The 27,423-nt window shown below is 39.9% G+C and overlaps 1 protein-coding gene across 1 annotated transcript; it reads left to right on the top strand.

The window, feature by feature from the left end:
• On the top strand, positions 1-26,783 carry LOC135461433 (voltage-dependent calcium channel gamma-5 subunit-like). The gene is made up of 4 exons (XM_064738535.1): positions 1-199; positions 20,563-20,655; positions 21,758-21,898; positions 25,372-26,783. The coding sequence occupies exons 1-4, from the start codon at positions 1-3 to the stop codon at positions 25,884-25,886; spliced, it is 948 nt and encodes a 315-aa protein (XP_064594605.1). The 3' UTR covers positions 25,887-26,783.
• The last annotated feature ends 640 nt before the right edge of the window (positions 26,784-27,423 follow it).

Below are 27,423 nucleotides of genomic sequence, written 5' to 3'. Positions count from 1 at the left end.
ATGGACTGTTGTGGCAAGAAACGAATCCTGATGGTGATGACCAGTGCCTGTTCCTGTGCCGCCTTTGGACTTCTATGTATCGCCGTGGCCACAGATTACTGGCTGTATACAAAGGAAAAGGTATCGGAGCGGACATACAACAGATCTGCGGAGTATCTGCGAATGTATTCGGGACTGTGGAGAACATGCGTGGAGGCGGGTAAGTGGTATTTTGTGTAATTATCACCTCTTACACTGATTAACTCTCGTCTTCATTCACTGCTATTGATTACCATAAGGGTTCACATTTGTCCACAGCTTTGATCAATGACAATTATACACAAAGACTTAGGATGGAAAAAGAAGGGATGTACCGGTGAAGCATAAGGGTCCTGGCCTGGGGATGCAGACCTAACCCTCGTTCTGACCCACAGACACCCTGCAGCCGGCATGGCGGCTTACATTTTTTACAGGTTTATTACAAAACTACGCAACGAATGGTTATTAATTGCTGCTCAAGCTTACGACTCTTGAGCCAATGAAATCTTCCTATTTGTGTAAGCAGTCTCCCTAATGACTCATCGTTTCCTTGACTCTTTAGCTACTGGATTTAACGGGTGGCTGTAGCCATGGAAACCAACCCAATGTTCCCGTTCTCTGAAAACCAGTGGATACCGTTCACTGGCTCATTCATTCCACTCAATAGCCAGCTCCGCCCAGTCACCTATTGTAATGCCTGTTTTCTCAAATTCCTGTAAAAGGGATTCTTAACCTTGATCATGGGAAGCTGGCCAGTGTCAGGTCTGGAATCGACTAGCCTTTAATCAGCAGATCCAATCACGAAGCATGGAAGAGAAAGCTTTCACCACAAACCTGTTTATTCTTGTAAATTTATCATTATCTCATCGCTGCGATATGAAGTTTCTCTCTCACTCATTCCACAGGCTTATGGATTCATTTCGTTCTATACTTCCGAAAGGTTTCATTCCAGCGCAAGGGAAAGAGATTACCTCTGCAGATGGGTCAAGAGAAAAATCGAAGGCTGGTTTAGCTGCGGCACGGCGACAGGCTTATTTAGGGGAAATACTGTCCTTATTACATAAACATTGGCATATAGCGGTAATAGCCATGCCTAATGTATGTAGTGATAGCCTGGCGACTGTATTGTCCGCTTCAAATGGCCAGCATTCTAATACATAATGATCGCTTTTAATCTGATGAATGCAGCTCGGAATTAACCACTGACCTCATACAGCGCGGCAATAATGTGTAAATAGTCCTACCACTTAATAAAGTCCCCATAATTAACTTGACAATATCAAAAGTCAAAAGCATCGTTCGTTTCTTCGTCTGCCTACTCTGGATATCTCATGACCTGCAGGAATATGCTGATGACTGCACAGAGTGCTACAATGTTCAAAAATAAATATACCGTGACGAGAATACATGGACACATGTAATTTTGTGTGTGCGGACGCTTACGGTCCAATTGCCAATGTGAAACGTGTAATTTTATATATGGAGAGAGTTAAGGCAGTGGTCGACTCATATACATGCGTGTCTTTGGATTTCTGAAAGTCCCCAACAACGTTCAAAGAGTTTATACAGCAAACGTAAAACGAGTACTACAACTTGCGTCAATTAAGCATCCAGTGTGCCTTTACCTTCCGTTCGAATTTCCAGGTATCACATGTCAAGGACCTGTCTGGAGGTCACATACGATAGAAAGGATTATAAAACGGCATGGGTCTACCCTAAATATCGTGAAAGTGAGTCTTACATATGTAGTTGTCCGTAGAACTAACTGTAAACTGAACAATTTGCTAAATCGGTTATATAAGAAATAGTGCCTGTATCAAGCCGTGGCACTGATACCCTGCAGTGTGGTATGTGTTAGAACACGGTTCTCAGGTGTGTATAATAAAATAAATGACTTTCAGCTTCAGTAGGTTGCTAATGCATAAATATATTGGTGTTAAGTGAAAGTGTCGATCGTTTTTCAAGTTCACGATTCCCTATTTTAAAACACATTGCACTGCACACAATTTTCTATAGCAAAGTATAGGAGAGTCAGCATTTTAACCAACCGAGGGCCATCAGCACAATAGGTAACTGTACAGATTAACTGCTGATTAAATGATGTCCTGCTATATTTAAGACATGCACTCCAACAGGTTGAATCTGTGATACAGATCCATAGACTTATCTGATGTGTAGCACTAAGTCAGCTTTGAATTTTATACCCCACCTGCCTGAACGTGATCCCCAGACCCCACTTCCATGAACCCATATCCCACACTCCACCTGATTTCACTCTGAACTGCATATACCTCACTTATTTGAACGTGAGTCCCAGACCCCACTTCCATGAACCTATATCCCACACCCCAACTGATTTCACACTGAACTGCATATACCCCACCTGCTTAAACGTGAGCCTCAGACCCCAATTCTATAAACCTATACCCCACGTTCCACCTGATTTCACTGGGAACTGCTTGCTTTACCTGTCTGAACGTGAGTCCCAGGCTCCCACTTCTATGAACTTATACCCCATGGTCCACCCGATTTCGCCCTGAACTGCATACCTCACCTGCCTCAAAGAAAGCCTCTGTTTATTGTTGAAAAGAATAGTCTCAGTTTAGTTTCCACAGTCCGTATGGAGTGTGGACAAGTGTGATATCTTTCAACCGAGCGTATATATACAATAGTGTTGCCGATGTCATTTTACCTGATAGCAGTCATTGCCATTTCGGTTGGTGAAGGCTTTTTTTCAAATAGCGGGCTGTCCAGACCTTCAAGCATTTTTTTCTAAAAATATCTTTTGTTCCATGTTATTCTCATCATCATTCATTTAAATCCAGCCACATCTCTAGGGCAGAATGACCACAACAGCTTTCCTATAATTGGAATTTGTTGAGTACTTCATAGATAGACGCACTTAACAGGTGAGCCCCGACTTTCCGAGTAAAGGTTTCATCTGTCTGGTTTAGAGTAAGCTCCACTGATAGTCGCCTATTGTTTTTTTTACTAGGACGGTCACGACAAAATGCTTTCAATCTGCTTAGTTTTTGCCAATGCATGTAGAATGGCAGCAAGAAAGCTAGCTTAATTTAGCCATGCTTAGACTTTCCGTCCCAGTCGGTAACGCAAACAACCGATCATGAGATGTACAGGAAATGACGCTGCTCTGTGAGGATCTTCACTAAAGAGGTCTTCACCAAAGGACTTCCAGTTAAGTCTAGACCACTTGATCAATGACGAGTTATGTCCAGTGATGTAACATATCGAGTGGTCCGTGTTATATGTTATTAGGTAAGTGAATGCCTAAAACCAGCTAGAGAGCATCACCTGCCATAGTTTGCTGAACATATTTACCTCCAGTTAACATATATATATATGGAACAGTTTTTCGGCTTAGAGGACATACCCACTGTTCGAACCAATATATTTGCTCTGCATGGTGAATTTTATGTTCCTTGCGATTCAATAAAATCTGTGTGTCCCTGATCGAGTTGATATTTCGCCGACTGTATCGACACACCAGCCTCTCCGTTGTTATAAATAATATTCCCACTACTATTAACTTTGTTGGCTGATTCCATCTTGAGCAAAGCTACAAAAGACTATTAAGGAAAAGAATGGTTTATATGTAAGGCTTTGACAAGTTAAGTGCTGGCTGGTAGAGTGCGTCCCGTCTATTTGTGTTGATAGGCAGCCACGGTCGTCACTAGAAAATGAAACTGCCAATCTAAGCCGTCAATGTAGGCAAGAATTGGAGGATTTCTAGATATGGACTTTCTTCGTTGATATATACAATTGAATTAAAAGGTCATTGGTATACAGATATGTCTGCAAATATATTGCAGTACTAAGGAACTCCATTGACCCCCTCATACCTTGATGGTTGAGACACTTTCCCTGAGACTGAGCAAAAACAGAACAGTAAATAATCATGAAACAATAACGCCTGGCCCGAGAACCTAAATGGTCATCTAAGTATATACAACCTACTAGTGGCCAAAGCAGCATTTAGTTGGGATTCAGTCAAAATGAAATGAGTGGTCAAGTGGACTTACAAAGTGATGTGCCCTCTTAACTATATACCGTAAGACAATGTTTTATCAAGAATTTTGGGTTAAATAACTACAGCTTATACCTCTTGGGGTTTGCTTTGAAAGAAATTGTTCCCAACGTCAAAATTTTCCGTTCTGTTCTAGTAACAATGGTAAGGAAGACAGTCTTCAACCGACATCTGGATAAGGATTTGTCTGAACAATAGATTTGCACCCTGCAATTCAGTTTCATTAATCGTGTTTTCTTGATTGTCTTGGACCATAATGTACATTTGCTTCACTGAAAAGATCTCACATGATGTACGCGGATTGAGATGATTAACTCATCTTCAACATGTGTATTATTCAAGTCGGATTTATAAATTAGAAGATATCGATGCAATTATAGTCATCACATCATCATCATTGTGTATATCAGTTTATTTTTTTTGTTTTTTTTAAAGGTCAGTCTCAAGAACTTGTCACCTATAAGACGGTGGTCAAATTTATGGGTAGAGTCCGACCTTCGGCAAGTTAGTGTAGAACTTTATCACTCATTACGTACAGATATGCAGTGCACATTGGATGAAAAAAGTAGTCTTCTTCAACTGTTTTCTAGGGCCCACAAACAGTGAGAGCTGGGAATCTAAATATCCCCTGAACAACATTGACGTTCCGTTAGCAACATCAAAGTTCAGTATGTAAATGCTTCTTTGTTAAATGCGTTACATTGTACACTGAAAACCCCTGAACACTGACCGTTTTAAGCAGTTAATGGATGATACTTCTTCATGCTTTATATATCCTCAGTATGCCTTAAGATTTCTTCCGATAGGGATGAAACATCCAAAAAGATTTTATATGGAGAATCCATCTCTTCCTACAGAACATTCCTAAAGCCTGGCTTCTGAATATATTATCGTGTGTTACATACCATATTTAAACCATTAGATTTGCTCTTTGATATGTTTAAATGGTTTAGTGGAATAAACTGGTGGATGTAAATGTGACAGTTTGACTATGGTGAGCCTTCTGTGCATCATGAAAGAAGCGTTGACCTTGCTTTATTGGTCTTCCACCTACCCTTCCTCACCTCTGGTATACAAGCTCCCGTGTACTCCCGTCAGTACAGTGTTCAATAGTCATGTTTTGACATTCATATCAATCACTTAAATGTTGTCTAAAATATTTTGGCTATTAGAAACACAATCAAGAAAATTGGTTACTATATCACGACCTTTTTGTCATTTCAGTATATTACTTTGCTCATCTTCTTCGAAAGCAATCACCCAGTTTTGGCGTATTAATACATTATGTACCAAGAAAGGACATCCTCAAACACCGGAGCCTTATGTGTTACTTGATATAAAAATAAAATTAGCCCCCACCAGTATCGTTGATACTTCACCAGTTAAGGAAAGGGAATTTGCAACGATTACGTGTTCTTACGTAATCGTTGTCCTTCATTACGTGTATGACCTTCAGACCTACATTCGTAACTAATGTGCTATTTAATGTACCGGTGCTTATTACGTTAAAAGTGACCTATCGAAGGTAATTGTAAAGTTCTTGACGCGTTGCTTAAATATTGCTCTCGTCTTCTCTGCTTCAGGGCTAATACTCCCTATCCTTGCATCTCATTTGGAACTGGTTGGGTCTATACTGACAGTGATATGTATATGTTTGCTCTACAGGCACCTGTTCTACTGGCCTGTTGACACAGATCAAACACCAGTTACATGCTGATGGGTTTTGTGGTATTCCCCATTTCACTGTCAGTGAACTATGTAATAAGAGATAAAGCACTGTGTCAGCTTGTACATCACAAAAGATTAGTGTGTGTAAACATCGGGAGATGTAACTTACAATGATCTGTTCTCATCGCACATTCATTAGCACGAACGTGTTGTGTGTTGTCAACAATGAGCGTGTCATACGGATGTGGAATTCTGTATGGCGTGATTTGTAAATGAAATTAGGATCAGTTCCACGCATTGTTTTTGGATGTTGTACAATGCGTGGTGGTACAGAACGTGTATGTTACTACTATCTGAACATTTACGTGAATAGTGAGAATAAAGTACTAACTGAGACAAGAGCCGTTTTTCACCGGATACGTGTGACCATTTGGCAACAGTCACAATGTCGTCGCTGCTCTGGTTTTACTATCTGCACTGTATTATTTTGTCTTTTATTATGGAGTATGAAAACGAGTTATCTATAACACAAATGACATCAAGCCTTGTTTGCTGCCTGACTAAATTGGCGGTAGTCTCTGCTCACATTGTAATGACTAGTGGAACTATATAATTTTTATCTCCAAGAAATGTCTTGTCAAAAATACCGGACATTTCAGAAGCTTTGTGAGAATAATTGAGTAATACCAAAAACAGTGGTGACAGTTTAGTACCACTATAGTTATAAGATCTGGCCCACCTTAGTTACATTAACCCGATACTATGTTGTCCGCTCTGCGCATAAGTTTCCTGTTGCGCATAAGTGTTCGGCAAAATAGACTTTTAACAAAAGACTTTTAAGATTATCCCACTTTACGTCTTCAGACCTCGTTTCACGCGCTCCACAATTTGCTAGTAAAATGATAGAGTCATGCTCACTAAAATGTTTAAATACTGCAGATTTCTGCCCAATTATGGAAGAACTCCCACACAGAGACATGGCTAAACCCCTATAATCAGCACAGTCGGCTATATTAAGCTCCAGTTTTTCAAGTATTGTCTATAGTTAGCTTATTTCTGTGTCTATAAATATCATTCAGTGACGTAGTCCGTACGTCAGAGAGAATACAGCCCAATTTAAATAAGGTTTATCTCATTAGTACCCTGGCGCAGAGTCCGCCTGAGTCTCACAGGAAAGATAAAAGCTGAATAATTGATAAGGGCGGTAGGAATTGACCAGGAGTCAACATTGCGGGCACGATGAGGGATAACGGTGGCTGGTTATGATGTGGACCAGGTGGTATCGCTAGAACCGACTAAGTCTCTGCTACATCCTATGGCCCCGCGTTCTACTACTCACAGATTTCACACCAGTTTATAGTAAGCCGCGTCTTCACAGGGTTATCTACCTTTGAAATGGCTCCTCTGACATTTGTCGCGTGTCAAAACGGCCGATAAATGAAAGTGGTGATGTAACTACATAGATGTTAGATACATTAACACCTTTTCCTACAATGCGTTCAACAGACAAAAAATCTAAGAAGGGGAGAAAACTTACCACTGATTAATTTCCTACCTTACGCAATACATGATTAATTATCAAGCTCGAGCTGGGAAAGTATAGAATTTTCCTCTCTTTATCACAATTTGCACATGTGAAGTATGACACTAGTCAGAGCATAACTAATCATATTTTATTTTGGAAAGAGGAAGAAAAGAATATTTTCGAGTCTAATGTCTAACCACATACATTACAGCAGAACTGTATAATAGATATATGGAGAGGATAAACTTATGAAGGCAACTACCAATTAAACCCTCCCTCTTCAGAGGTACATGTGGTGAGGTTTGGTGTCACATTCACAGGGCGTTAGACCGTTGTTCTGTTAGCTCGGTCAGTCAGCACTGGTCCCATACACGAGTCGTCATTAGCAGATGGCCAATCTGTGATGAAGTAAGACATGTAATACATGCTCGTGACTAAATTGCCCTTCATTATTCACGTTCTATTCCCAATCAATTCGTCTGGGTCACGGGTTCCATGAACGTCTGGGGTTGTTCATTTATGTCTGCTTCCCATGAAGATAGTTTTCTGTGAATGGCGATCGCTTTTCCCCGAACTCTTGTAGCCCTACCTTAAAGACATTCACCCAGAAGCACGGACGAACTCTAAACAGTCCAGACGTGCCTCTTATCGCCTTCCTGCTTCTAAAAACATGAACTAGCTAAACCCTCTTGTCCAGTAACAAAAGCGCTATGAGCCAATGACTTGTACAGCTCTCAGCTACCATATTTGTGTGGAAATCTTCCAGGGGCCCTTTCTGTGTCATCGACCCAATCTGAGATAATCTTTCCTAATTATTCCGATTCCGGCGTTTGCCAACAGCGGCGTATCCGGGACTTGACGATTACACCAGAACACCAATAGTCAGTCTTTGTAAGACTACTTTGTAGAGTGGCTCTCACCTCGGTCTATGATATGAATTGCTCACTCGGTTATAAGTGAGAGTTTTAAGCTCGGAAGTAAGCTCTGATTTAGATTAGCACTTCCAAATACCCAAAACTAAATAAACATTCATCAAGATGCATTCGAAGCATATTCAGGATACACAGCATGTAGTCTGTGGTCAGTTAAGCCACATTCATAAACTCAGTGTCTCATGGGACACAATAACTGGAGTGTGATCCGTAAGCGGAAATTTAGGGTGACTTCGGATACCAATCGCTTATTTATTTGACTCATGATTAAATCTGAACTCTTTTTTATGCGATAGCGATCAGTTTTATGTGTGGAGAAAACCGGAATGTACGAGGTAAACCGCCGACCTAGCATCCATTCCCACCTGTGACATACAGAATGCACTCCGCGAACGATGAAAGCAAGGGAATCTAGAAATTCCCGGTTAAAGGCTGGTATTGAATGCGCACATTGAATGCCAGTGGGTCGGAGTTGAGCACCACACGACAGAGCTGCCCCTTCAAACAGTATACGGTGTTTTCAGTAACTGCGTAGTCAGTACTAGGCTTAATATCTATCAAACCGCATCTTGTTAACACAAATTGCATATATCGCATGTAAGATGTGACGATTCGCACACTGTTTCTTCACATGATGGGCCACCACTTTTGTATTTCTTACCGGATATCTGATTCCACCGAAAGGTCAAATAGGAACAAAACGCTCAAATGATATCCTCGCTAGTCGCCATTTGACCACGGACACAGTATAGCGCGGATACGTTGAACGGTTGCCTAATCGATAGCCAGACCTGTGATTGGTTCTTCTAAGATTGGCTGAACGACTGTTGACTATAATGGACGACATCCGTCAACAACCAGCCGACGGCTGGGGGTATGGCACACAGTTAATACCACACACCACCATCCTAATAGTCCTCGCTTACTCTTTTTTTGTCACCCAACGGCCACTTGTTGCCAGGTTCTATGTGAGTTGATTTAAACAGAGCTATGTCCTTTGTCTGATATTGCCGCAGAGACTTCTCCAAAATGTCCCCAAGTTCTCGCAGTTCTGAATCATAACCAGAGTTAAGGGGCATGCCGCCCGCATTGACAGCGTATGGATGGTTTTGACAGGTAATTTCGATTAACATCATATATAGACAGTATCCTTTTCGGGACATCTGGGCAGATCTTGAAGCGCCTAATCAAGCCGTTGGGTTAATTCTGTAGTGTTTTTGGTGTGTAACTCTTGGTTGTGAGGGCAAAGTAATTGTTCAGCGGACCAGAGGCCAAGGATGCGTTTGCGCACAATCAACCAGGGGTAATTGGAAATAACATTGTCTTGCCTGTCTCCCTATGACATCGATGCACACATGTCGATGGCATTTTCATTAGTCACTACCAGGACAGCTCAAAATGAGATAGTGACTGTGTGATCCGAGTTTCTAGCCATGATATCACGGGTTAATGAGCGGATAACATGATGCATCGCCGACGTTTTATTAGTTTTAATAGCTGGTGACGTCGTGACAAAACCGTCTCATACTACAGTTGCGACATTAGCATGCATGCCCACATAACTCGTGAAGAAACTATACTTGTATGGATTTACGGATATCAAATTTATGCTTGCTTCGTTTAAATGAAATAATTCTGAGCACACCATTAAACACCATTCACTAAAACGCTCTGTAAAAACGAGTGTGCATCGTGCACAAAGTGCAAAGCACTGGTACACTTGTCACTGTGGATTCACTACATATAAAATCTGAATATTGCTTGCACACAAACTTATGTTGACGCACATTTTTGTCACAATAATGTGTACCTCTGTGCTGTGAGTATTTATTTTTTGATTTGATCGGCTTACACTGGGAGTATAATTCTTGTGATTAAATATTGACTGAGTAGCCAGAAGGTTGGCCAAGTGATACTGGTACATGTAGGTACAAAATTGGCGCTTTGGACATATGAAGAGTTGCAGTCAGTGATGCACGTTTTTGACTAAGGATAACTGAAAAGAAACATGGTGCACATTCTGGACATAGAGTAAATTTATGCGCCAAGAACAGTCCTTGCATCTTTTCTGCATTATTTCATACAGAAGATAACAACATTGATAGTAAAACTACAGCAGAGACGACAACGTGCATGACAAGTGCTGAACCGATGAAATTTGATGAAATCCTGCATCTTGTCAAATTACCTCAATTAAGGATTTTTCCTAACTGTTCATGTAAATGATTAAATAGTGGTAACCTACAAGGAAAATAGAACTATGGCTTTTGTTAACTACAATTTATTAGACGCCATTGCATGATCTAGAATGACTCAAAAACTGCGTTGTCATCACGTTTAATAACAGTAACATGAAAACACTGCACCAGAATACATGCAGCTCCAACATGCAGTGGGAGCCTGTTCATTGCTTCCCTTTGTATCCCGTCTCAATTTCTTACTTTATATACGATTGGTATAAGAGCCTGTTACGACACCAAGATTCAGTTAATTATACCTTTCAGAAAGCTGGTGTTGAATTCCCACATAAATACTACCGACAATACACCTTTTTAATCTGTAGTGACCAGTAATATTTTATGCAAAGCCATCGTCTTTTAAAAATACTGTAAGTTTTCAATAGTTTATTTAAGTAGCCAGTATACTTCTTTTTATATAATTATTTTGTTTTCAATTCTGTATCCAAGAATATGTTACTTTGAAGAATTGGGTAGAAAAGACCGAAGTAATTACCACTCCTCACCCGGCAGACCTGTTATACTTAAAATTGAGTCAAGTTAGTATGACTGTGATTAGGAAGAGTCGAATAAGTAAGAGTCTGATTAGTAAAGGTCTGATTAGTTAGAGTTGAAGTAATAATAGTCCGATTTGCGAGAAGCGAATCAGTAAGACTATATTTAGTAATAATCGGTTTTAGTTTTAGATTTAGTAATACTCTAATTACTTAGAGTCGGATTAGTAATAGTCGCATTGATAAGAGTCAAATTAGTAAGAGTATGACTGGTAAGAATCAAATTAGTAAAGATCGAATTAGTAAGAGTCTGATAAGTAGGAGTCTCATAAGTAAGTGTCTGAGAAATAGTAAGGGTGGGATTAGTAAAAGTCGAATTAATTTAGTAATAGCCGCATTTTTAACAGTCGAATTAGTAAGAGTGACTAGTAAGAGTTTGAATAGTAATAGTCTGATTGATTAGAGTCGAATTATTAAGATTCGAAATCTGGCCCATAATCCCGCTACAACGGACCACTCGGCTGTTGTCAATCGGCACTAAGCAAAGCACACATTACAAGTGGAAGCCATACTGAGATGCAGAAGTATTTCAATATTTGTTCATTTCGTTACAAATTTCTTTGAACTTAAAGGTTTATTCGTTTCTAATAGATAAATGTATTGTAGAAACACTGATCTTTTATCACATGAGCAATTGTACCATTCTGATAACGTAACTGATGTTACACACCCACACAATGAAGTGCATATTGTCCAGATTATTTCGTTCTCAGGGTAAACGTTACCAACCACAGTAATTTAAATTCCTGGGATTTCTCAAAAATTTAACCCTAAGCCCTTTACATAACGTATCAATAACGGTTATCTGGTACATTGTCTAATATGTCAAATTTGAAGCTGCAGAGCATTCTAGTTGGACTGAGCTAACCAAAAAATCCAATACCTGCATTTCCTGGAACCGTCAAATTACCATAAGAAATTGAGAGAAGATTGGAAAGTGCCGGCGTTGATAAAGCTCAAATAAACTGGCCGATACATGTTTGATTGACTCTAGACTGTGTTCGTGGCGGATGGAAGATGGGGAGTGCCCCTAGTTGTCTCTCTGGCATCGCCATTCATCAACCACTGGCCTTTTAGTGATGGACACTGCTAGGGTTATAGCCACACTCTAATCTCATTTTGCATACAGCAAGAACACTTTTGCCTTCTAGGAAGTTTTGGTCGACTTTGGCCCTCAGCGTGGTTCCGTTCATGAGGAAACGGGGTCGTTCCTATACGAGTACTTTTACCTTTCTTCTTGTCTCATGGCCAAAACTGTCGAACAGTTCTTTGTTTACCCTGACACTAGTGAATAGAGAGGATTCCACGGCTAGCTTTGAACAGATAGTGGATATTTGTTGTTAATGATTCTTTAGGAAATTTACCTTAAGCGGAGTATTAGAACGCTGGCAGACCATGTAATATTATGGGCACCGCAAGGTATGCAACTGTGAAATAATGCAGTGTAGTTTATGTTCAATTTATGATATCCGTTCTATCCATTCCATAACAGATGAAAAATATGTGATTTGGAAACACCATCTTGGTAAGGCCTATGCCTATTATCTATTACTGAGTGAACAGAGCGGCTGGCATTACATTTCGATAAGACTTAATCCCTGGGCTGCAGATCCCGTTAAACAAGTCTCATACCAACACTGTTGTAAAATATGATGATTCATGTACAAGCAGCATAAGAATAAGCGGTTTTGTTGTATTTCAGGCGTCAGTTGCTCCATATATAAACGTGACGTACAGCTCAATTTTTTATTTTATTTTATCAAGTACACAACTCTGAGATAATATCATTTTGTAAGATTATCTTATGCTCTTACTAGAGGCAATCTATTGGCAACTTCTCGCGAACAGCTAATATCAATGACAGCCTTTTAGCGTGTCATCTGGAAAGTGTGTGATGTTATTATGACTATATTTAACACACATTCTTTTTTTTTTCAACCCGAGACTTCAAGGAATACATTACCAAATTCGCAGCACGTATTGATGCCTGACTCTTGTAGTAGTTGGTTCTAAAGCCAGATTGGTTGCATCTTATGTTCAGTGCTAGATTAACCAATAACCAATAGACTGAAGCGATAAAAAATATTCCGCCGTTTTCTGTTGTATTTCCACACAACATTTGCTAAGTGATAACACAAAATGATCTTGGGTCAGCATATTGTAGACAAGGTCATATCGACTCTGCTACTTGGTTCGAAATAAGGTGCACGATATGTAACCTGGTCCCAAATATTACATAAATGTTACTCTGCAGGTAGCTATCCTCGTTAAACATTTACTACGTTAATTATTTAATGACGGCTTGTGTAAACCCTCTTTAAACGGTGATATTTATAGTGCCAGTATTAACTTATATATTTATTTATTTACTGGAGTTTTACACCATTCTCAAGAATATTTCAATTCTACGACACCGGGAGGAAAATGGACAGAGCCCTGAGAAAAACCATGATCACCCGCAGGTGGCTGACAGACCTTCTCACGTGCCACAGGAGAGGAAGCCAACATACTTGTATAAGCTGGTCTTGGACTCGCAGCACGATCAATCTGGTGAGAAACTCCTGGGTCGTTGTGTTGTTATAGAAGGTTAAGTACTAGACCAAGGGTGTCCCCTGATATCATTTAGTATTCGGCCAAAATGCAAAATCATTACCCATTAACCATTAAGACTATGGTTGAATGTTGTAAATTTTGTGAGTTCTTTTGTCATTTGAATAGGGGCACGCCACTGGCAAGAATATATAGACCTTTAAACACCAAAATTTATGAAAGCATCTCCCTCCCTCCTTTGTCACCATATTTTTGTATATCACCAGCTATTTGATACTTTGCTAAATGAGTTCCAGTAGATTTTATGGTGTTTAAATGTTCTCGTACGTCCCTGACATTGGCAACTTGATTACTACATGTATGTACAATGTAGACATCCCAAGAATTTGTGATATTTCCATAGACTTTGCCTGGTGACTTCCAAAACGAAAAAAGGAAAATAACTGAGCATCATGTTTGAGGAAAGCATCTTGCCTCAGTGGGAACAGCCTTCCAGAATTCCATGGTAATAGTGTGATATGGACGTCTTAATGACAAGAGATAAACAAGACATCAGTAATATAATTTGATGTGGCATAATTTACCCCTTTCTCGTATTGAAATCACCATATTGCGGCGCCTTAGTCAGTAAATCCCACACAAAACTGACCAACACCAAACTAATTCGTGTGCTAAACAAAGGCTCCTATAGGGCGGACCTGTTACTTCATGAATTCTCTGAATTCTGTTCAATCGATAGATTGCTAAGCTCGGCTGTATCAGATGCTTAAATGCTAATACGTAAAACAAAAGTCTGTGCCTTACCCTTTACGTAGTGACACAATGCTGAGCTATTCTCTGGCGGAATTTACATTTTTCGGGGATGTGAATGTTGCGCTGCTCTGCGCTGTAGACTGAAATGATACCACCCCGTGTCCAACATTTGGTCCTGTTAATCGATAAAGGCGGACCATTACCACACTGGCTAACCGGGCTCACAATGGTGGCAGAGACCCTGCCAAACCGCGCTATACAAATTGCACTGACCCTTAGATATTTGCCAGTCTGTTTGCACTCCACAGCTTGTCCGCAAAACACCGTTATAATGGTCAGCCATGTCTTTGCACTTCCTGTAGACGTATCAGCCAATCCCGGCAGTTTCCAGTCAAATGGCGTGACCCACTCTAAATCCAGTTCTCCTTCTTCCAAACCATTCCAACGTTGACCACGAATATCATATCATAGCGTGTCTTGACGCAATGCATTTTCAAAAAAATGTGTCAATTCATTGGTGTTTTGGGTTTTTTAACTACTTCGGTATAAATAGAAACCTTTAAATATCAATCTCAAATAAATTACCTTCTACTGAGTTTTTGTTTGTTGGTCAGCTCAGTATTATGTTTGGCTGAATTCAGTTTTGGGTACTTAGGAAATTGCGAAAATGACGTTTTGTTATATTTGCCCGCTTTAGCAATTGTCCATGCCAAGAATGTGGAGAAATACGAAGGTTTGCGAAAAGGTTCCCAAGACGCTGGTAAAGCCGTCAGCCCTGGGGTAGCCCGGCAAGACAATGATAGTTAAGGTGACCGAAATGTGCCAGCAGCTGTTGTTTATCGATGTTCGGTCACATTCCCGGCTCTGTACAGTTTCCCTGCAGACATGCTGACAGATGCAGCAATCAGTTGATCTCAGTCAAAGACATCTTCTTTCAAAACTCTTTCGCTGTTGATGGTCCTGCTTTATTTAAATGTGGCATGCACGGTCGATTACGGAGCGCGGAAACAGCGTCTTGTTTAAGCTGAGGTTACGTTGTAAGCTGTAATGTTTCTTCTCTATTTCTCTCCACTACATTTGGCGAGTAAGCTTTCCAGCCGAATTGTATTAAAGCGGCACCGTTAAAATGATCGACCGTTGTCCGAGAGCAGATATATTAAGAACCTAATTTGATTTTGCTGGCTGTGTATGAGTTTATGTGTGTGAGTCTCTCTCTGTGTGCTTGTCTTCACGAGCAGTTGTTTGATAGGAGAAGAGGTCGCCGGCAGCTATCGATCGGAGCGTCATCAAGTTTTGTGGTTACCATTCTACTGGGAACTATCGGCCACATTTACCGGCTTCTTTGTATCATTTGTGTGCCGGATGAGTTGTGGACGAGTGTTGTGCAAAGTTATTACTAGTCGTTTGACTTTCATCGCCTGGACACTACACAGATTACTTGAGTTCGCCATAAACAAACCTAATAAAAACTAGGGGGCACAGAATGTGAGTCATGATAATTATTGGATGTCTGTGACAATATCTGTTTTAAATGATGAAAAAATAGAAGTTTATAGCTGTGAGGGGATAATGGCGGTAAATCCAAGTTTGTTTTGAACCACACTGCGACCTGTATGAATCATGGTCAAACGAACCTACATTCGGACGGACTGTTCGCTACAGAATCAAGTGAAATGCAGTCATGTGTTAATTTACGGAAATATACGGCTTAACGATTGTAAGCGTTAGGTATTTTGCATGGAAGACTAACAGTGAATATGGCATGTGGCAAGTAATGTAAGGGAGGGAAAAAGTACACCGGATTCTGATGACAAGTTTATTTTCATGAAGGTCTATTTCAGCGTCTGACCGTCACAGAAATCAACCGAACAACCCTTAATGGAATAACAGAATGACTGCAATGGTTACGTTCACCACAACACAGCTGCATGGCTACGAGTGGTTTACACACTACAACTACATTGATTTTTACATCCATACATATGTTATGATATCTAGGATAGAGTTTCGGCTTTGAGTGTTCTGAATGTGACAGGATGACAGTGCTTTTACCATCCCACCTAAATCACCATATTGCAACTGTATGTAACGAACAACTGAAATTATAGAAGCAATGATGTCAAAAGGAGAAATAATACCTTCGAAGTCAAACAATGCTTGAAAACACAACACAATTAACTACTTCAAGCTAATTGCCAACACCTCAACACGTCAGATGCCCAAATGTTCTACTATAAACAAAACACATGGACTTAACTGACTGTACTTGGATTAGTCCCTATAAACCAAGAAATCAACGCTCACCAAACATTTCACCTTTACTTTGCAGTAATGATATTTCCACAAATAAACAGAAATATCACTGCATGTGACTGCATAACAAACTATACAGCCGTACAACAAACTTTATGCTAGGAACAAGTTTATCCTAACTGTGTAGACTTACTCATAACATAATATAGCAGCCATTGTAACGGGACGACGGCATCAGGAACGAATGCAGAAACGTCGTTCAAAACACTGAAGTGTTTGTCTGCAGAGTAAAAATACAAATCTCTGTCTATAGTCCAGCTTTAATTATACACAGTATTTATGAAACTCCAATACGACTTGAAAACGACTTACTCTACTACGAATGATCTGCATGGCTTGTGGCGGTATGCTCACGGAGGTTACTACAGCGCGCAATCACACAAAATCTCTGATACATGTCATTAATGTTTCCTACTCCAAACTAAATCTCCCGCCTGACAAACTATCTGCACGACCACTGACTTGACTACTGCTTAAGGTTGAACAAACATTCACACTATACACTGCGAACGGAGAAGATCAGGTGCTTGCAGCTACAGAGCTTATTATCACTAAATTTGCCGTAGGATTATCGCAGAGTTGTAAACAACTTCTGAACAAAATACTACAAACATTACACAACTCTGGTGTGATGATGTTGCATAAAATTGGATCTTTACCTGCTTTTGCCACATAGTTTTTATTAGCGTTCGCTCATAAACAATGTCAAAAGTAGACTCGGAGAGATATCCATAACGAATCGTCATATGAGCTTCTGAGGACATGCCTAAAACATGGCAAATAACACGTTCGTTAACCTGTTTTCAGCATACAGAACCAAGGTTCTCTGTTGCCGTGAGCATTTTCAATTAGAACGTGGTTTGATGGTTCGATTATTTGTGTGTTTGGTATGTGTGTTTCCATTAAGTCCATCAATATGCTTTATTGTATTAGCTGAAGAACGAAGAGTTCACACTCTAAGTGAGGATTATAGATTTGCAAACTATGCCGTGACATTAGTTTATTAAGGTCTGAGGGATTTAGTGTAATTGACAAATATTTCCTAGTCGGGTATTCGAAGTACTGTTACAGTTTCGAGCTTAATGCCTAAATTTTATGGCTGTAAACAGATCAGACATTCCCGATACACTATAAGCATAGTTAGCAAGGTTAAGAACACTTATGTGGCTTTCTGACTACATTAGGGTTTCGACCTACCATAATGCTGGCCGCCGTCGTATAAGTGAAAAATTCTAGAGTGCGTAAAACACCAATCAAATAAATAAATAAATTCTAACTACATTAGTGTGGTTTCCTGGCCAGATTTGTGTAAATGTCTTGCAAGAGACTAGCCAGTGCCACAGTTACCTTTGTACATTCAGTAACAAAAAATTTCTATTAAAAGCATTTCTGTATTTTAGCCGATGTTGGCATTGTAACCTTCTAAAAATCAACTCAGTTATGACGACACCATGACAGCCAAGCCCGCAAACAGTGACTTGCAATTGCATTTATATGTTTATAAAGAGTTGACAGAGGTGATCTATTTGTTCAGTTGAACACAAATGCATTTATAATTCGGCATCCTATGATTCCTTGAGTGAATATTCTGTATACGTCGATGTGTTTTTTTCTTTGTTGTATTTAATAAATATCTGTTTTAAAAATTTCTAAAATAATTTAATATACGAATCTATGAAACAGCAAGCTGGACGTAACAGAAGGTGCACTGATGTCTACACAAGGTGCACTGATGCCTACACAAGGTGCATTGATGTCTACATTGATGTCACTATGAGTCACTTGTTAAACCTTGCAACCGTAATATAACATAGAGATCCATGAAATCGTGACATTTATTTATTTCATTGATTTTTTGTGTCATAGTCAAGAGTATTTATCTCAGACGACGGCGGCCAGCATTATAAGGTTGGGGAACTGACGATCGGCCGCAGGTTGCAGGCAGACTAACATCACGAAATAAACACCTAAAGCATTTATCCAGGAAATATCAATAAAAGCATACACATCTTGCTACTCGTATGAATTTGTACTTTAGGGAGGATTTAATGTCCTGCTAAATGAAGACATATTTACCAAACAGGTTTTGTGTTTTTCATTCTTTGTGATATTCATATATACATTTTCTAAGGTAAACTTATTTATCTCAGCCTCCGGCAGTCCATCAAGAATAAACTCTGGCTTCAAGACGCCTTTTAAATTGCTTTGTTCCGTTTTCCCGACAAGTTCATTCTGGCTAGTGTGTCCTTTACCTTGGCTCAATGGGACCATTGACATGTTGTGAGTGTGGGAGACAAGTTTGTCTACAGCTTGTCAGCTTCTGGCTGTCAGGTAGAAGATGTGGGGGTGGTAGACGGGTGGGTGGAAAAACTCGAGTGCTCAGCTCTCCACATAAAGGTCAATCAGTTTATGAAAGCGGTTTAGCGGGTTAGCGGAACCCAAGGTGTGTTGGAAAGGAAGAAGAGTGCAGTTCACCCAGCTAGGCAGGGTCAGCCGAGTGATGCCCCTAATGCCCCTCAGCGAGCGGCTTGGGCCCACAATCTAGATTCATTCACAGACTGAATCATTTACGAGTGATTGCGGCTTTTCTGAGGAAAACCCGCTTGACCAAGTGAGCACATTTGGAAGAGTGAAAGTCTATTGAACAATCAAGCTTTATCAGTCTGCTAGCCGGCCACGTAAGACGAGCCGTTCAGCTCAATTTGATATGATCCATCATTAGTCCTCTTCTAGTGTCATACAAAATGGAACCCGTAATTATCATGCTTAACACGACGGCCCATGGCTAGCAACACGACGGCCCATGGCCAGCATCGTATTCTGTAACAAACATGTTAAGTTACATAAAGGGCGCACTGCCACTATCAATGGTATCATCTCTGTCAGATATCTTGGCGGATGATCTGGCTATAAGTTTGATACATAGCAACAAAATTGGTAAGCTTTGGATGATATATCGAATATGTACATGCTGTTGACGTGATATGATGGAGAAGACGAAGCTACAGTGACGGTAACATATGGAGAAGACGGTAAGGTACGATGTGGGCGGCTTTCTCTCTCTCCAAAAGCAGTTAATGAGTACAGGACCACGGAGTTTGATTGGAGCATTGCTCCATTGCTTTTGGTAATTAAAACTAATGTCGGATGAGCTAGTGAAGATTTGTATGGAACAAATATTAACAGTGCGTGTTGACATGCGCAGCGGGCAGTATTGGACTGGGACTGATTTTGGTGGCTCCAAGCTGCAACACTCGGTCACATTTCGTGTTTACTGGAGAATGTGCATTGCAAAGCAGTGCTTAAAATCAGGGATGTGTATGTGTGCGCGCGAAGGTCACCGAACTGAATTGCTCTACTCTCCCAGGTCTCTTTACGCTACCGAATTCTAATTATGAAAGGTCGCCAGCTGACAGAAAGTCCACCTCTGTGAAATCGAACAAGTCGGCATTGTGAGATGTAATTAGCATAGCAACACTGGAAGCGGCATATTGCAGACAACAGCGCCCCTCAACCGGAAACGTTATTTTCGCTGAAAACGACTTCATTTGCAACAACCATATCGCCAGTTAATTCAAAAACAGCTTAATGAGAAGATCACAATCCGATCTGTCTACTACGGGTACGAAGACAGCCTTTGGATAGTAAGATAGTGACAAAAGTGGATGGGGTATTCTCACTTAAAAAGAAAAAGTCTGCCCTGTACAGACTGACGTATTTCGTATATGAACCAATGATGTCATGCTGCAGGACAATAATCAATCACTCAATCAAGCAACCCTCTAATCTGTCAACCAGCTATTAATTTATATGTATTTATCAACGTAGTTTCTTTGAATGTAACAGTAGATATTCATGCACCCATCCTTTGCTGCCCATCAACTAATCCTGTATCAGTATTGTTTTTATGTGTTACAGTTGATATGTTTCTTTCGTGTTATGAGTCTTGTGGTTTTCTCTGTTTTAGCCCGCGACAGACGCCAGCCCACATGTACCTATATCAATTACTTCACAAAGAACGTGGATAGAGATGAACGAAAACCCACTGAAGCGATTTTATGTGAGTAGAGGATAAGGATAAAAATATTAGTTGAGTCGCTAAGACACGCTGCTGGTTAATTAATCCCGATGGCGGGTCTGTAGCTCAGTCATAGCCTAGATAATCCTCATATAAATTGTTTTAGAAATAGAAAGAATCTTCCCACAACTGGATGACTTATTCATCTGTGTATGGTGGAAGAGATAGGAAAAGGGCCATCTGAGAGGAGGGTCAGCAGTCAAGAGCGACCTCTATTGGCCCGCAGAGCACTCTCTTCGTTCTGCTCGGTCGCATGTCGTTAGAAACCTCATTACAAAACGCCATTACATATAGGCCTAGATCATTTTAAAAATCGTTGCTAGGAGTATCGTGTGCCAGCATCAGTCTGACTGGCTATATCGAGATTTAAAAAGCTATGCTACTTTCGTGATTTCTGTTATACCTTTGTTCATCAAAGAGATACAATGTTTCCATCCATGCCTTAACAAGTGTCTTGAAGCATTTCCTTTTATTAGCTTTTATGTTTTAAATGTATATCAAGATTCACGTTTATGTTTGCTGCATGTTAGTGCACGTATGCAATGCACTTTAGTGCATGGCAAATCAAGAACTGATTTTTTCTTCCACATCGTCTTGACCTTTATTACATAGCGTCAAGGTCAAGAGAATTAACTTTAGTTTATCATTTGTACACGATCGATACTGGGAACTTCCTGACGGCCTTATTCTAACCAAACATTGGAATTAAGTTGCGGGTCTCCATGACGACCAATCATTTCTACGTTGCTAAGTCTAATCGCATAAAATGTCATGGTTTCTTCCACTGCGTTCGTCCACTATCTGTGGTTTAAATTGGACAATATTGTGATGACTGCACTTCAAAATATTTATCCACGTTGTGTAATATTGATTTGGTGGGATATATAGAGCCGAATGAGTTAGCATGGTACCAATTTGACATTCTTACTGGCTTCTGTATGGCTTACATCGCCGGTAATAATTTGCTCTCATCCGCTGTCAACGTAGGCATTTCACATACTAATTATTGTGATAATGACTGAAAAAATAAAAAGTAACCACTTTGATGGTATTGTTTTAGCATCTATTTGTTGTCTGTTCCCAGATTCCATGAGGCGATCCACGTTCTTCCCACTCTCCAGTCTCCTCATCCTTCTCATTGGTGGAATCATCTGCTTTGTGGGACATTGTCACACACAGAAGAAAGTGTTGACATTTGTATCAGGAATATTTTTCGTTTTAGCGGGTAAGTAGGAGAAACATTTTGCCTCTTTCTGAAGGCAACGACCAAATTTTTCGACAAGCGATACTTTTTCTTTAAGTAAATACAATCGGTGTAAAGAAAAGGATTCCAAAATTAACACCAACGGGAAGTATTCATATCTAACAATTAAGTTTGGATATCGATTAATTATTATTCGACAAATCGCGATGTTTCAATATCAGTTCATGATTTATCAATAACTTATTTATTTGATTCAGTCACAATTATGAAATACATAACAACTAGCACAGAGGGTATGACATAATGGCTGTATAAATATCCCTTCACAGCAAAAGGCATAATTATATGGTAGAGTAGCAGTCATGATATAAAATACTGGGCCAATTGTATTAAAATAATGCATACGTAGGAAGGTCTGGCAGAAACCTGCGGATAGTTGTCGATTCCCCCGGTCTCTAAGGTTTTTTCTCCCACCATAAGTGAACTATTCTTGAGCATGGCGTAAAATCCCAATCAAGTAAATATAACTCAAATATTAAAAGTACGCATCACAGTAAATATAATATCAAATCTGCAAAACACCAATGTAGTTTTAAGTTAAGTTTCCAATAAATATTAATTATATTAATTATTAATAATAAATAAATATAGCTAAGATTTAAATAGCGATTTGACCCGCTTCGGTGGCCTAATGGTTAGAGCGTCCGCCTAGAAATCGGGAGACCCCTGGGATCAAATCCGACTCAGGACATACCAAAGACTTTAATAATAAAGGTGTTCGATGCTTCCTCTCTTGGCGCTCAGCACTGAGAGGTTAGAGGTTAGAACAAGGAAACAGACCCGGTGTCAGTATGTCGGTTGTCATGCCATGTATGATACTTCGGCATGATGCTTCAATGGCGGTAGCCCTGCCACAAGAAAACATATCACATGTACACGTACCTAATGACTCTTCGTTGTCATGTGACAGAAAAGTTTGACGTTGAAGTCCTGGCATGCATATCTACATACATTACATTTCTAAATGCACCTACTAATCTTTGTGCTTATAAAACGTCGCTTAAAACTAACTATGGTTAACAAAATAATTTATGCTTAATGTTTCTACAATGAAATAAAAGTTAAAAAAAAAAGTTTAGAAAGAATAATAAAATAAAATAAATTGCTTCTATAGAGAGTACATGAGTACGGTGTACAACACCAATCAAATAATTATAGAAATATAGATACTGCTATGCTTCTGTAGACCTGTAAAAATACAATGGTTGATCTCTTGTATTGATGTGCGTTTTCTTGCTTGGTCAAATGAAACAAGTATTTATTTATTTATTTATTTATTTGATTGGTGTTTTACGCCGTACTGAAGGATGTTTCACTTACACGACGGCGGCCAGCATTACGGTGGGAGGAAACCTTCCCACTTACGGACTGAGCGGAAGCCAGCATGAGCTGGACTTGAACCCACAGCGACCGCATTGGTAAGAGGCTGCTGGGTCATTACGCTGCGCTAGCGTGCTAACCAACTTGAGCCACAAGTAACCCATAGGGATACCTATAAGACAAAAGAATGTATGTGACTGAAGAAAAGTTGAAAAGACAAATAAATCAGTGATTGGCAGATTTTGAGGTAAATTGAAGAGATGTGCTGTGTTTTTTGAATCTGTTAGGATTATGGTGCGGCTAGGCAGATTTTGCAGCACTTAGGAGTGGTCTAAGATAAGAGACATAATTATTACCTTATATCACATTACCATATGAAAAATGGCGATAAATGATCTAATATTACATAATGGGAGGGGCTTTCGTATTTAAAACATGTTTACACAGTAAAGTATATCTATATCCCCGGAATTATTTACAGACAAAATCAATCCTATTTATCGGCATTTTGTGTTTGTGGTTGAATTTCATAAAACAGGTGCTGCGTCTAAAAGGTATACTTTGAAACAGAGTTGTTCTTTCGCTCATATAAATATGCTGAATACGTAAACATTCACTGACTGAATATGAAACAGCTCTCTGTCTACTGACACGGACCTGGTTATTACAATGTAAAAAAATACACGAAAGGTGTATTTTATACTGATGAAATCAGATAGGTGATTATCACTAACTGTGCCATGCAGAATGTCACACTGTCCATGTTTTGTTTGAACTCATGTGGCATAACGTTTTTGGCTATTACTAAATATTTCAGTTTCACTATTATGCCAAAAGAAATTTTCATGCAGTTTTAACTGAGCAAGAAGAAGCAAGCATCGCTGAGTTGCATTCAGTACTGCGTGGCACATATTATCGAGTCTTGTAAAGGATTAAAACATTCCTTCAAGAAAGGGTAAAGGAGTTTTGTGCAATCTCATTATCTCTTTCCAAATTTAAATTAATTGGAACCTTTGCCAATCGGTGTGAAATTGAATTATGAAGCGTCAGAAAAAGGGTAGAAGTTCCATTGAAATTCTGCAAAATACGTGTTAAAGCTGTGCTTTTTTCTCCTCCTGCAGCTCCCATGATACTTTCCTAGAGCTAATATGTATCGATATAGGAGGTATACGTCATCTTATGTTGAGAGCCTGGCATAATCAAACACTTGTCCTAAAATTGACAGCTACACTAATGTAATTACATCCGCCAACGTTTGAAAATAAGATAACAGCGTATATGAATCTCGAATAGCTCAGAGTTAGGAGTTACATTGTCCGTATGGTATTGCTGTATTGCTCATATGGTTAGTCCAACTTTATAGGTCTTTAAAACCTTAATCTTTACTTTTAAGGTGATAAATATAGCTCGAGTTCATTCCGCGTATTTAATTCTTTTGATAAAATAGATTTGTTTTAGACGTGCATTTCATGAGGTCCGTACGAAAATTGTGGGTCGGTAAAGAAAAAACTGAATGTGTGTATATATTAAATATGGATTTAGCGCCATGCTCATAGCAATAACTCCGAACTAACAAGAGCTGGATTGGAACTCGCGACCTCACTGCGGACAGAGCGAGGCTTTAGACGAATGAATCACGGACCAGAAATAAAATATATCACGAGACATATGTTTGACCTATAGTTTAATAAAAGAAATGATACTATACTGACTTTCACATTTAAACGAAGACGGAAAGAGAAGAAATAACTATTACGTTATCAAACTAGACCGAAAGGTTTTATGCTGATAAATGCCTGACTATAGCATTCGCTGCATTTGTATAAATAACATAAATTCATCGAAAGCCTGAAATTAAAATGAGATGGTAGCATAACAGCTTTTAATGCAGTTAAGTGACTAGAGAGCGGGTTACATTTGATGAGAATATATGAAACTTGGTGGTTTAGGTGGTAGGAGTGTGTATTTCTAAACCTAAAGTGTCACTGTTACTATGTTGTGTTGCGGATATTGCTGTAGCCTGATCATCCGGCATTTAAAGATAGACGGTACACAACAAGCGGTTGAATATAACTTTCAACGATAACATTAATGTTTCTCTCTTCATTTTGTAGGTCTATGTACCTTGGTTGGGATTATACTATACATAGGAAGTATTACCGGCGAGGTAGGAAACAAACCCCGTCAGTCGCTTGGAGACCCCATCTTCGTCTACAGCTATGGCTCTTCGTTTATGATGGCCGTGGGGTCGTTTGCTCTTACAGAGTTGTCCGGGGTGCTGTGTGTATACTTATTCATATCAAGACACAAACACGAAAAAAGAAAGATTCAGCAACGAGTTCACATGGTTGACTCTAATGAACGACCCGCGCCCGCATATGGACGTTATAGAAGATCACGTTCTCAATCACGCGATAGATCGCAATCTCGATCACGTGACCCATCAATGACAAGATCTGAAAGTTACTTTACATATACACCAATGTCGGACACATCTCGTGAGATGTCAAATTACACGTTCCCTCGAGACTCTTCCAGAAACACCATATCAACGACAGCCGAGACGCATATACCAAAGGATCATTCTATACACTCTGTGGACACACTACGACGGACAACTCCAGTCTAGCTAGGAAAATCCAATAAGCTTTGGTTGAATTAAGGGATAACTTTCCCCCTGAAATAAATGTGAGGGGCCGCTAGCAGGGGAGTTGTTCCTGAAGAAATAACTCGGGTTTTGCGGGACTGAGGACAGTGACACACGCGCGCCTTTTCTGGTCCACTCCGGGACAAGAAGCTATTGCAATATTGGCCGACTGAGTGTGTGAAAAAAAATGGCCGATTTATAGATGGGATGGAATGGAAGGGGTTATGCGATGTGAAACTGGGGTTTATAGCAGGCTAGAGCTAGCTGAGATCGTCTGTGCTGTGGGGAAGGTCTATCTGGCGGCTATAGGCACGTCGGAGGGCAGCCATCGCCTCCAGTGTTCCGGCTCTGGTGAAATATTCATGAAGTGAGGCGAACAAGTGGATGGCTTCCAGAAGAAGTGAACTCGGCACTTCGCTGAGCGGCGCAAGCAGAAATGTTTAGGGTGCACACCAAGCCTTGAGGTTAGGAGAAGCCCAACTCTTAGCCATAGGGCATCTTTTGTAGGTTACCATTGTTTTACGGTTATCATGATTTGTTGACTATAAACGAGATTCCACTGTAATATATTTAGCAGTTTTCTACACGTGTCCCTGAGTAATAACGGGTGTGTGTGTGATCATTATATACAACAAAGGCACAAAATGTTTCATGGTTCCATGTAGAGATGATCCTCATGATATTAGACAGCAACATAATTTAATACCGTGACAACAGGCAAAGGCACATCGAGTATCCGATGATATCAGTGACAAGATACCAGAGTACCATAACTCAGTTTAACACACTGAGTAGCAGGATATAAGCGACACACTGAATACCGGTGATGCCAGCGATACTCTTCGTACGATGTCATCACTGACACATTAAGTACCATGTTATATAATACAGTGAGTATCATGGTATCATTCGCACTCTGAGTACCATGGTATTATTCACACTGAGTATCATGATATCAGCGACACATTGAGTACCGTGACATGAGTGACATATTGAGTACCATGGTATTATTCACACTGAGTATCATGATATCAGCGACACATTGAGTACCGTGACATGAGTGACATATTGAGTACCATGGTATTATTCACACTGAGTATCATGATATCAGCGACACATTGAGTACCGTGACATGAGTGACATATTGAGTACCATGGTATTATTCACACTGAGTATCATGATATCAGCGACACACTGAGTACCGTGACATGAGTGACATATTGAGTACCATGGTATTATTCACACTGAGTATCATGATATCAGCGACACATTGAGTACCGTGACATGAGTGACATATTGAGTACCAAGTTATCCAAAAGCGACACACAGTCAAGCTTCTGTCGCCATCAAACTCAGACTTCAAACATACAGAAGCGCCTTAGATTCAGTTTTATTGTTAGCTGTTTTAGAGTTGCAATTTTGCCATCAACTGTTTGGTAACACCGGAAATACGGGAACAATTCCCTGTGTTTGACTATTTGAGACATTTGCTATCCTGAGCTTTGTCGGGCTTCGTGGA

The sequence above is a fragment of the Liolophura sinensis genome, chromosome 1 (genome assembly GCF_032854445.1).
Source record: "Liolophura sinensis isolate JHLJ2023 chromosome 1, CUHK_Ljap_v2, whole genome shotgun sequence".
Taxonomy (NCBI): domain Eukaryota; kingdom Metazoa; phylum Mollusca; class Polyplacophora; order Chitonida; family Chitonidae; genus Liolophura; species Liolophura sinensis.
Note: the sequence above shows the minus strand (reverse complement) of the source record. Positions and strands in the feature narration are given on the sequence as shown.

Coding starts and splice junctions, on each gene's coding strand:
- LOC135461433 (XM_064738535.1), top strand. CDS start 1: ATGGACTGTTGTGGCAAGAAACGAATCCTGATGGTGATGACCAGTGCC. Junction 200..20,562: donor GAGAACATGCGTGGAGGCGG/GTAAGTGGTATT, acceptor TCTCTGTTTTAG/CCCGCGACAGACGCCAGCCC. Junction 20,656..21,757: donor ACCCACTGAAGCGATTTTAT/GTGAGTAGAGGA, acceptor GTCTGTTCCCAG/ATTCCATGAGGCGATCCACG.